Source organism: Perca fluviatilis, chromosome 4 (genome assembly GCF_010015445.1).
Source record: "Perca fluviatilis chromosome 4, GENO_Pfluv_1.0, whole genome shotgun sequence".
Classification (NCBI taxonomy): Eukaryota; Metazoa; Chordata; class Actinopteri; order Perciformes; family Percidae; genus Perca; species Perca fluviatilis.
In genome coordinates, this window is record NC_053115.1 from 11,124,288 (window position 1) to 11,136,655 (window position 12,368).

The 12,368-nt window shown below is 40.7% G+C and overlaps 1 protein-coding gene across 4 annotated transcripts in view; it reads left to right on the forward strand.

The window, feature by feature from the left end:
- LOC120556879 (paxillin-like) overlaps positions 1 to 12,368 on the forward strand; it is a 32,201-nt gene that overhangs the window by 9,046 nt on the left and 10,787 nt on the right. For 3 of the 4 annotated variants that reach the window (XM_039796692.1, XM_039796695.1, XM_039796693.1), the window contains exons 2-6: positions 10,415 to 10,590; positions 10,734 to 10,819; positions 11,166 to 11,299; positions 11,491 to 11,686; positions 11,817 to 11,964. In XM_039796692.1, the coding sequence (XP_039652626.1) occupies positions 10,415 to 10,590; positions 10,734 to 10,819; positions 11,166 to 11,299; positions 11,491 to 11,686; positions 11,817 to 11,964 (740 nt within the window). Of the gene's footprint in view, positions 1 to 8,982; positions 9,065 to 10,414; positions 10,591 to 10,733; positions 10,820 to 11,165; positions 11,300 to 11,490; positions 11,687 to 11,816; positions 11,965 to 12,368 lie in introns of those variants that run through there. The other variant, XM_039796694.1, reaches the window with a different exon arrangement.

A 12,368-nucleotide genomic window follows, 5' to 3' on the forward strand; every position in this document is an offset into this window, starting at 1 on the left:
TGATTTGGCCTGCTTTGCAGACCTGACAAACCCCTTCATCCTCTTTCCTCTGTCCTCGTCCTGCCAGAGGGGGACAAAGAGCAGCTTGTTTCTGGTGCTGTGACCTACTTCAACCCAGAAAAGACAGAACCAGACAGAACTGATTAGGAGAAGGGGAAAACTGTCCATTCAGTCAGCCATCTACTTTTTTTCTGCCACTTAACCAGATCTGGGTTCTGATTTTAGTAGTCTATATCCTTGACATTCCTCTTCCAGGATTGCTCCGGTGCTGCAGGAAATTTTAAACTCCAGTGGATTTATGAAGACTATGGTTAACTGCTCTGCATTTTAAATTGAGACAGCTAGCTAGACTATCTGTCCAATCTGAGTTTTCTCTCGCACAACTAAAACAGCTTTCGAAACATACACGTTCCACCAAAACAAGTTCCTTCCGTGCGGAGCTTAGCGATCGGGATTGGTTAATAGAAATGCCAATAAACCAGAGGACTTTTTTCTGGCAAAGCGAGACTATGATTGTAGCAAACTGACAAAAACAAATTTTAACTCACGATCCTGTTACTGATCACTTTCTCCAGAGCTTTCAACCACGTCTCATAGTCTTAATGACCAGATGGTGTATTCTCCGTTAAAAAAGCTCCAGAAAGCGCTAGTGATTTGGTAAGACATTTCTTTTTTGTTAAAGCTCAAATAAAGTTCAAAATCACAATTATTAGGTGCCTCGATTGAATTGTGTGTAGGTTTCATATTTACTTTGTATAATAAATATTTGTTGTAATAAATGCATTAATTATTAAATCAGTAAAATAAAGCATGTACAGAATGACATTATTGCCACTTTTGTAATTACAGTACATAATATCAGGTTCCTTTCAGCATGCAGCACAACATGGTGAATAGTTGACATTAAAAATGTATTTTGATATAGATAGATAGATAGATATAGTTATAATAATATAACTACTGAGTAGTTATAGGAACACGCCGACTTATTGGGAGTTTAGCTTATTCACCGTAACTCCCAGAGTAAGACAAGTCGATACATACCCTTCTCGTGTCTGTGCGTGTTGTAACGCTGTCTGACGGCCCCACCGGTAGCTTAGCCTAGCACAGAACCTGCAGGTAACTGGTTCCAACTAGCCTACTGCTCTGAATAAGTGACAAAATAACGCCAACATGTTCCTATTTACATAGCGTGTACAAAAAACAACGTAACATGAGACACAGCCATCTTCTAACCGTAAACAAACCGGGAACTATATTCTCAGACAGGCTTGCTGCAAAGCAAATCACTCCGCCCAAGTACTATATTCTTCCGCCTGAGAATATAGTTCCCGGTTTGTTTACAGTTAGAGGATGGCAGTGTCTCATGTTACATTGTTTTTTGTACACACTGTGATTCTACAAATCGCAACATGTATAAGTCGGCATGTTCCTTTAAGAGGGGATAAATCATAATGTGGAATAGCAAAAATAGTTGTAGTTACTGTGCAATTGGGACATCACACAGCACACATTTAGAAAGTGCCTTGCTTTTGAGTGGTGTAAACAGTCAACTGCCTTAATTACACCAGCAGGTGAAATTGTCTTCCACTCGCCGTAGTGGCATCACCACAGGACAAATGCTGGAATTTCAGTATTACTGAATAAGGTGTTTGAATGAATGTTAAAATGTCTTCTTCAGTGGCTAGTCTTACTTCCACTTGTCTTGACTTTTGTTTGCAATTCAACTAAACATAAGCAATTGTTCATACTGTCTTTAATAAATGCACCTCAGTACTGCTGAAACATGTTTGAAGTGTTCTCACCGCTGTTACATGCACACAGATGCTTAAAATAACCACAGGGGCAATGTGTAAACCACAGGAAAGGTTTTGCGCCTCTGTGTTCCTTTGTAAGCCTTTCTCTGTAGGGAATTGAAGTGAAGTGAAAGGGAGAGGAGGTAGTTGGTAGACAGCAAGAGGAGAGTGTGTTTTATCTTTTGACTGGTATTGTTTTTTTTAGTTAAGGATATTCTTATCTCACTTTTTTCATTTAGTCCTAATAGTCACATGTAGAGGTGGATACATTATCCATACACTCAAAAAGCATTTAACAGTTTTACTCAAATGTAATAATTCAGTTCAATAGATATGTATTACCCCCGCAGCAAGGATTAAAAACAGTGCAAACACAACTCACAATCCATAATGGCACAATAAAAGCAGTTACAAATTAAATGGTAGAAAAAGAATCAGGCAGATAATCAGAAGTAAGTGAGAAGCAGGCAGAAGAGGAGGTGAAAAGTGCAAGTTAAAGCGTAACTCTCGCCAAAATGCAACCTAGGGTGTTTTTGTGAATGCACCTGAGTCAAATTTTAGTTTAAAAGCATAATTAGGACGGAAACGCAACTTTTAAAATTTAATGTATCTTAATTTTTCGGTCAAATGGCCTTTTGAATGGGAGTGCTATAGGGACACTTCTATGATAGCATCAAAATCAACATTTTTAAAACACTAAGAAGGCTAGACACAACATGAAACTTAGCTCGAAGTATCACCAGGGGCTCTACACATGAACTCGAGCATTGAGAACATTGTTTGTGTACACAGAGTTTACTGAAAAGGTTTTGAACGACTTACTTTAGCAGTTGTTGTTGTTTCCGGCCGCTACCATCTCCGAATGCAACGTAACATGGAGGAGAGTAAAGATGGAAAGCTCGTAAAGCTTAGTTCCATATAAATGCACGGATAAGTTGTTGTTTTGTCTTTAGTGAAAAACAATATTGACCTTGTCGTTGAAAAAGGAGCCTCCTATAAGAATGACATTTCCTCCTATGGAGTCCGTTCATTCGCATTTGGAGATCGACACTTATTGACTGGCGAGATGGTAGCGCCCAGAAACAGCAACTGCTAAAGTAAGTCGTTCAAAACCTTTCTTTGTAGTAAACTCTGTGTACACAATGTTCTCAATGCTCGAGTTCATGTGTAGAGACCCTGGCGATACTTCGAGCAAAGTTTCATGTTGTGTCGAGCCTTCTTAGTGTTTTAAAAATGTTGATTTTGATGCTATCATAGCAGTGTCCCTATAGAACTCCCATTCAAAAGGCCATTTGACCAAAAAACGAAGATACGGTGAATTTTAAAAGTTGCGTTTCCGTCCTAATTATGCTTTTAAACTAAAGTTTGACTCAGGTGCATTCACAAAAACACCCTAGGTTGCATTTTGGCGAGAGTTACACTATAAAAAAAGTAAATGCTTCAATGTGATGACTATACAAAAAAATCTATCATGGATAGATCATAGATATAATTTGTAGTGATTATGTTTTGCTCTCAAGCTGCACAAAGTAGCAATTTAAAGAAATGATAACATATTGCTAAGTATGTTTAATATTGTGGATGTTCTCACCCTTTCAGTAAATCTAGGTGGGTGCAATAAAGACATACATTATTAAATGAACCAAAAACTCACATTATCCAGTATCCACTGTAACTGAGCAAAAAGAGATGCCTTGTGGCTTGAATTCAGTTTTGAGGATAGACTACTTTAGAAACTAATTCATCCACATGAAGTGAATGGTTAAACAGAAAAATCTGTGGAAAATGAAATGTGCAGAGTAAGGTAAATGTGCTGATTGCTTTAAGATGAAAAGCACTCCGATGAGATTGGACTGAGGACTTAAGTCATATGAGGTACATAAATGGATCTTTATGGAGTGTTTGTAAAAATTACTTAAAATTATATAATAGAGGATATGGTGGCAACATGAGCATTTACTTTCTGTTCTACACTTTGTAGATGGCAGGTTTTTTTATACATATGTTGAGGTCAAACATACAATACTTTCTGGGAAAGCGGACTCATCACCAGAGGTTGAAAGGGTTTTACTTTCTGGGTGGAAATGAACAGCGACAAGGTGTCAGGCCTATGACTATTTCTGTCACTTGTGTGGGGTGGCTGCACCCTTGTCAGAACGTGTGGCCGGACACAAGAAGTGTGACTTCATTCTCTTCTCAGGATGCCATTACTCCACTGCACCACTAGAGTTGCATAACAAGAGCATTATTCCTCTCATGTCTGTGTGTCAAACTATGGGGCTTCAGCCACGAGTTGGTTAGCTTACATTATCTTAGCTTAATGTAAAGATTGAAAGCAGAGGGGAACAGCTCAACATCTCAAGCGCACTAGTTCAATCCTACACAAACAGAAATGTAAAACACTTAAAAAAAAAAGCCATGCTAGCTCTTCCCCCTGCATCCAGTCTTTCTGCTAAACTAGGCTAATCCCCTCTCGGCTCTAGCTCCCCACTCAACACAGACATACTGTAAGAGTGGTATCATCAAGAAAGTAAATAAGCACATATTCCCCACGAATGTCATATTCCTTTGAATATTTTTTTAGCCACTGAACAAGCTTTTAACACAACACTGACATTGACACTGACACTACAGTCGTTTACACATCCAGCAGATATACGGCGCAACATTATCATTCATGTAGAATGTGTTTTTGGTCACCAGGCGAATGTAAGTCCAATATTCACTCTCTTTTAGCTCCTTTTTTGGTCTCTACCAACTCTTGAGGGACATATCTGGCTCTTTAGCTGCTACATTCTCCACTATATGTTCACCAGCTAGTTGCTAACTTTGTCTGCCTGCCATTTGGTGCTTGACAGGTAATGATTTATCACAGCCTTTTTACTAAAAATAAAAAATAAAAAAAGAGCTGCCTGCTGGCATTTAGCCTTTTTTTTCAGAACCTAGTCTGTGTAGATACAGACAGGAGTGTCATTTTTTCCTAATTTAAAAATGGTCATGCTGTGGCAGCGTGCGGTACTTTTAAGTCATAATAATATGACAATTTTCACAATACTACTATAAGTGACTTCTATCAGGAATCACAATCTCTGTTTAACGGGATTCAGTCAATTCGCATTACCTAGGTTCTCAATTAGCAGACTTTATCTGGGCCTGAGTCCGGTATTAAACAGACTTTGCAGCAAATTGTATTGACTACTTTGGAGTGAAGTACAAGCTGCTTTGTAAGCAGTCGTATTCTATGACTTTATTGCAAGTGCGGGTTGTGGTGCCTTTTCCATTTAATAGCTTTTGTAGCATTAGCACTTCATTGATCTGAACATAAAGAGACTCCAACCAGACTCCTGTTTATAACTTGTACAAGTGTGTGAGACAACATGCAATGTAATGCATGGTACAGGCTGGTTGGGTGGTCTGTAATGTCCTACTGTTGCTTAGACCGGCATAGCCATCCATCATCATCCTACTGTATGTCTCTGCTCCCACAGGTCAGGGTCAGGCTGGATGGTATTTATAGTGGGCCTCGATGCCTCAGTCTGTTTCTGTTATGTGTGGGCAGCCTAGCTGAGAGGCACCTGTGTTGTTCGTGTGTGTGTGTGTGTGTGTGTGTGTGTGTGTGTGTGTGTGTGTGTGTGTGTGTGTGTGTGTGTGTGTGTGTGTGTGTGTGTGTGTGTGTGTGTGTGTGTGTGTGCGTGCATGTGTTTTAATTTTGCACTTGTGTGCCCGCTGAAGCGCTCCAAATGAACACAGGCACGGGCCTTCTGCTGTCTAGCATGAGCCCAAAGGGGACTCAAGTGTAAGTGCATGTGCGCCCCTCTTGTCCTTATTTCTTCTGTTTTCCTTCTGGTGGAAGCTGTGTGATGCTCTGTCAGCTTGTGTCACATTCAAAAGGCCATCCCTCTCGCAACAGAACATGAAAGACTGTCACTTCATGTCGACGCACACTCACAGAGTAGTAACAGAAGGCTGTTCCATACAATAGAGATTGTTTTTACAAATTTCTTTTTTATAATATTACATTTAGACTCCAAACAGATTATGTACAAAATATCTTTGTCTCACAGGGGACATTTTGTTTTCTCTCATCTGTCCTCCTTGTCTGTCTTATCACACTATCTTGTTCAGCTGGTGTGCACCTCGCATTTATCTCCGCCTCTTGCTCTTTTTCTCATATTTGAAAGACGAGCTGTGGCATGTTAGGAATTCACATCAGCCGCCGTGCACCTTGCAACACATCAGGGAAGAAATTAAAGGAACGAGGGTAGAAAGATGCAGAAAGGAGGTCAGAGAACACAGGTAAACTTGCTGCACAGACAGAATCTTGCGGCTGATATTCATTCTGTTAGTTTCACTTTGGTGTCAGTGCATATCTCAGGAAATGCCTTGGCGTTTATGAACCACACAGATAAAGCCTGCTTTGTATACCAGCCCTTAGAAGAATAAGCCAGGAGTGTGCTCCAGTCTCACACACACGACTCGACATCACCCCCTGCAGGTTGCAAAAGGATGTGTTTTGTTACATTACATTTTATAGGACCCATTCCCTGAAATGAACCGCCACCAGCTAAATAAACAAGATGTGTTGTGTAGTAGACAGCATTGATTCACTCTATGCAGTGGTCAGCACTGATATGGCCACAAGCAGTGTGTGTGGTATCAAGCAGGCAGGATGTCCTGTCAGAGATAATGGAAGCTTGCTTCTGTTGACGCTTGAGGACTTATATATCAAACCCCAGAGAGTAAACGTAGTGCTCCAGAATTGCTTTGCTTAATTATATTTATATGTTGATTTTGACTATACAATGTTGCAATATGTCCTTCCCTTTGCTGTTAACATACTCAACTCTTCAAATGGTTTCCTTTCCATACCCTCATTTTCCTGCAATCCCCTCCCTTCATTTCTAATTTTCTCTGTCTTCCTTATCCCTTCTTCTGCCCACTCCAATCTTTCTAGTCCCCTTTTTATCTCTCTCTCTCTTTCTCTTTCCAGTAATGAGCCCTATGCACAGCAGCGTTCGTGTAATTAAAATGCGCACCATTCATCTGGGAGGAAGGGAGTCTCCTTAATCTACGTCAACCCACATTTTAGCCTCTGAGGATTTGCCCGCTGCGTCTGCGCACACACACACACACACACACACACACACACACACACACACACACACACACACACACACACACACACACACACACACACACACACCTCAGTTTCACTCGCTATCTCTCTCAACACTCCCACCGCCATTCCTCATTGTTTAAGCCCAGCTGTGCCCTGCCATGTCACATTTAGTGTAAGCTAACAGAATGCTGGTGTTTTTCGTTGTTCAAAGAGGGCGGACTGTATTTGATGAAGGCAGTTTGTTAGATCTTGTTAGAGCCGTCGCCCTCTCACAACTGCCTGCTCCTGAGGAGCTTGGGTATCTCAAGGTTTTTACATAGCATTGTTCTTATAACAAACACAAGTTTTATCATGTTTTAAGTTATGTCCAAAAGTTCGTGCCTCTCCTTATAAAGGATAAGAATGATTCAGGAGGCTCATTTTTAAGATTAAGCACTTGGGTGTCTGTTATGAGTTCCTCATTTTACTGTAGTTCCATTTTTGGTCACTGGGGAACTACTCTGTGCTTTGCACTAGAGTCTTTGTGTCACGGTATGTTCTCTTGGCCAAGGACGCTGACACACCTCTGTGTATTTGTATAATTTGTGGATGGGTCAGAGCATGCCTAGCATGCAGTGTTCAGTGAACAAATGCAACCCTTAAGCTGGTAGTTTCTATATGTTATGCTTAGCCTACATCCTTTAAATTATAGGACTGTATTACAACCACTTTGTTGAAGGAAATGAGCTGCTGATTTCAATGAGCTCTCTGATACATTGAAGTTAGTATACAAATCTCCCACAAGCCAAGAGAATATGTATTTCATATAGCCTGGGGGTTAGTGTTTTAGCCTGGTTTTACAACCAGGGTCAAAGCCAGTTCAGCTCTTGTGCTAAGTTGATTAACATTTCTTGTGTAAACCATCTGGACTGGCATCTGTTTACTGAGGTCTCCACCAGCTGCAGTAAAACTTTATTCTGATATCAGCAGCAGATAATGTACTGAGGCATTTAGATATGCTTGCTATTTATTTATGCAGTATTTCAAGTTTCTGATGAAATCTAAATTATGTTTTGGCCTGTCTTCACTTCACCCTAGATGAATGTCTGGACTTGTCTGATCCAGTTTTGTTTCTAATCGTGTACATTTGTAAACCGCAATGAATATTAAGGAGGACTAAGTAGACTGTGGGTGATGTCATTACTATAAAAATCAGCTGCATCGTGGGAAATGTTGTAAAGAAGAAGTCGGCTTAACCTCTATGTTTTAAACACAGGAAAACCTCTTAGAATAAGTTCCCAATCTTGCTGACTTCCCCTTTCACTGGACCAGAAGTAGAGACTGCACCTGTCTGTTGGTTGGTTTAATACATCTTTGAATGTCAAGTTTTATCATACACCAATACTTTTTTATTATAAATATTGATGTTGTTTCTGCCTCTTTAATTCTATGGGTGTGTTTTTTGCTACTACCAAGTAAAGGATGAGGACACACACACACACACACACACACACACACACACACACACACACACACACACACACACACACACACACACACACACACACAGTAGCAGGCTGCAGTAGTGTAAACAGTGGGCTGTGCTGTGTCCATAATGAAACTATGGAATGTGCTGCTCGGGCTTCTGAACGGAGTCTCTGGCATGTTAGCCATGCTAGTCATGCTAATGCTAAGTTGGGCCAAGTGGATCTGGTAGTCATCTGGCTCTGTTTCTGCTGTGTCTCCTCTCAGTCTGGGAAACATTGGAGTCCAAGTAACTTCTGTACCGATGATACTCTGCTCTATCTAGCATTCATTATCAGGTTAAAATGTAAAAATATAGTTGGTCTCCTGATGACATCCTGTTGTGCTTTGCAGAAGAGATCATATCTTAATAATCTGTTCATTATCTGAATTGAATTTAACATCAAAATGTGGTAAAAGTGAATGTGAGTCATGAGTAACCTAAGAAGAGTGTGCGCTGACGTTGCGAAGGAGGGGCTGATAACACCTTTTTATATACCTTTGGGATACCACTCCTTTAGTTGGGCATGCCTCTGTTGATAATAGCTCTGCTTGGCCTCAAGTTTACTTATTTCACAACATTGTCCTTCACCTGCTGTAACGTGCTCAGCCTGCCACAGACAGAGACTGTTTTTCAGTCATTTGCGTGAGTAGTGTCTCTTACTTGAGTTTCCAGGCAGCTGGGTTGGAGCTGGCATAGCTGTGTGTGTGTTTTTTTTGTGTGTGTGTGTGTTTGTTGGGGGGGGGGGCATTCATTTGAACCCGTCCCCCTCTCTACCCTGATCCTCTCCTCTGCTTTCAGTTGCACCCAACTCTTCCTCCTTCTCCCCCTCCTCGGGTCTGTCTTGCTCTCTTATGCTGATGGTAGAGTTAAGAAAGGCAGTTCCTGCCTGGTAGATAGTCTGTTTGGGTTGCCTCAACTTCTTCTTTCTCAGTATTATCTCCTCTTCACTCTCTTGGGTGTAACGTCTTGTCTTTTTCTAAGGTACGTCTCATCTCCATGTTACTTTAGCTATGTTTTGTCTTTCTTGTCCTGCTGCTTTATTTTAGGATGGAGCTTTGGAGTAGTTGGTGTTTGGAACATCTTAGCATTACTGGCCATATTGCAGAATAACATTTAGAATATTCAAAACCTCTTAATAAAGTGCAATTTGAACCTTTTTCAGTAAACTTCAGTAAGCTGCGATTAGAAATAAAACTTGGTTGTACTTGCGCTGTGTACATTTGCTGTGTAACTATGGTCCATTTAGTTTTGTCTAGAAATTAACATTAGTTTATGAACTTCATTTTGACAGCGCCATTGTCCTTAACTCACATATATTGTAACAAATGGAAAACATATAATTACATTCATTTTGTGCGAATAGTTGATTTATAAAAGACATTTCTTGTTAGATTAAGTTTGTTTAATTTAGGGTTTTATTTTTTTTTAGGACTTGTGAAATTCTGCAAGAGAAACGAAACACTGCTGTGGTGAGTGAGCGCTAAAATAAGCCAAAGTATTCAGTAATACAGTCTGCGCTCTTCATTAAATCCCCTATAATGCTATGTGTCCTTCTACCTGCTGGTCGGGAGTGCTCAATTAGTAGTTGTTTTCTTGGCCTGTGTTCCTCTCCAAATACCAAATAACCCCTTAATGCAGTGATGGTAACTGTTGTTGTGTAGATGGTAAATATGAGCATGCATACCTGGTTGCAGACTTGACAGCGCCTCTTGGATTTTAGACTCCAGGCAGACAGGGGTCAATGAGTAACCAAAGGAGTGGCTATGACAGTCTGCATGATTCAACTTTACAACTCCACCTCCCATGATGTCGGTGCACATGGGCTTTTGAACGATTGCGAAAGAGGCTGTAATTATTTGTTCCTGTATGTTTGTGTAAATGGAACTGGTGATGAGTTTTGCAGCACTATACTGTGCTTTCACCCAACATTGTCTGGGAATATAATTAGCTTCAGACCTGTGACGATAAAATCTTTGTTTCGTATTTCCGCAGATGCTTTGTTGGCGGACCTTGAGTCCACAACATCCCACATTTCCAAGCGTCCGCTCTTCCTGTCTGACGAGAGCGCCTACTCCTTCCCTGTTGGTGGTCAGACCAAGCAAGACCTCTGCTCTCCGCCCCAAGTCCCACCCACTCCCTCTGAGCTAAACGGACTTGATGAAACAGAGGTAAATGCTCACATACATGTTATTATGCAATTATTCAATTAAAAACATTGTTTAATTTACTCATGAATAAAAGTGTAAATGAGTTGCTACATTTGCAAATGGTCTTCTGAATACTATATAGTGACTTCACTTCCTCTCCTCAGTCCTTCAGCTCAGCTCAGAGAAGTCCCTGGTCTAGAGATAGCAGCAGTCCAACTCAACCCATTGGTGAAGAGGACCACGTATACAGGTAGGACCTGGAATCACGTTAGTTGGGTCAACAATTTATAAACAGTCTTACAACTTATATAAAAGTGAGGGAACTCTTTGGGAATATAGATAACTTTACTTGGCAGCATGTCTGTGAAAAACCACTACCATATTTTGCTAATTATAGGGAGAACATTAAAAGGGGGAGCATGTGTGTAATCTATTTGAGAACCACAAAACATTAGACTAGAAATCTCCATTTGGATTTGGACTCATCTGTGAGCCAGAGACACTCTCTAAATGATGCCAGTGTCAAAATATAGCAACACTCTCAGTCCATAGTTCTTTTGACGAAACATATTGGTTCTTTTCTCTACTCTGTACAGTTTCCCTAATAAGCAGAAGAGTAGTGAGTCATCAGCCATGAACTCATCCTTGGGCAGCAACCTGTCTGAGCTGGACCGCCTGCTTTTGGAGCTTAACGCTGTCCAGCAAAGCACTCCTGCCTTCCCCACAGAAGGTAAACAAAGATTACTTTACTTGTGTTTCTCGGATGTCACTATCTAAATTTAGCATGATTGTTTTTGTGGTATTTCACATGGATTGTCCCTTCTCTCCACTGTATTTTGGTGTTTGGGGGTTTATGAAATGATAAACTATGCACTGTGGATCCATGAAGGAAAATAATTAAGCTTTTTTTTTCTGTAATAGAAGAAGCAGCTCCCCCGCTGCCTGCCAGCAGCGTCATCCACCATGTCCAGGAGAATGGAGTCTCTACTGTAGGCAAGGCTGCTCCACCTGTATTAGAGAAGCCCAAACGCAGTATGGCAGCTCGGGGAATAGAGGATGTACGACCAAGTGTAGAGAGCCTTCTGGATGAGCTGGAAAGTTCTGTGCCCTCACCCATGTAAGCGACAAATTATTAAAGCAACATGGAAATGATGCCGCATTAAGCTGTTTAAATTAGTGCTCATACATGTTATATTAACATTTAATGTGGAGCGCCCATTTGTTAATTGTGTTCTCTCTTTCTTTAGTCCGACACCATTGATTGTGTCAGTTGGACAAACCGATGGACAGGAGGAAACACCAGCACAGCAGCAAGCCAGAATGTCTGCCTCCTCTGCCACACGAGAGCTGGATGAGCTAATGGCCTCCCTGTCTGACTTCAAAGTCCAAAGCAATGTGAGTATGGTATTGGGTAGATTGTGGCTCATCACTTTTGCGTATTGGATGGAGGATGTCTATTTTTTGCCATTGTGCAACTGTTGAAGACTGTGCTGCACGACTGTTAAATTCATTGTAGAAACTAGGATCTAGGATCAGACTAATTTTATTCAGTGTCTTTTCCATATTTGTGGCTTTGTAATGTCAAATTGATTGCTACTGCTGGAGTGTTCCACAATAGAAATGTTGAAGTTTTCCTACAAATGCAGGTTCTGCTGTTCTATTGTTTTCATAGATTTCACTTTCAACTGTAAACTTTTGAAATGTTGCAATGGCATAAATATAGTGGGTCGTGCTTTTATTTACCTCCGCTGAAGAAAGAATTATTTCTTATTTTTAACCTTTCCTTTATTTTGAATCAG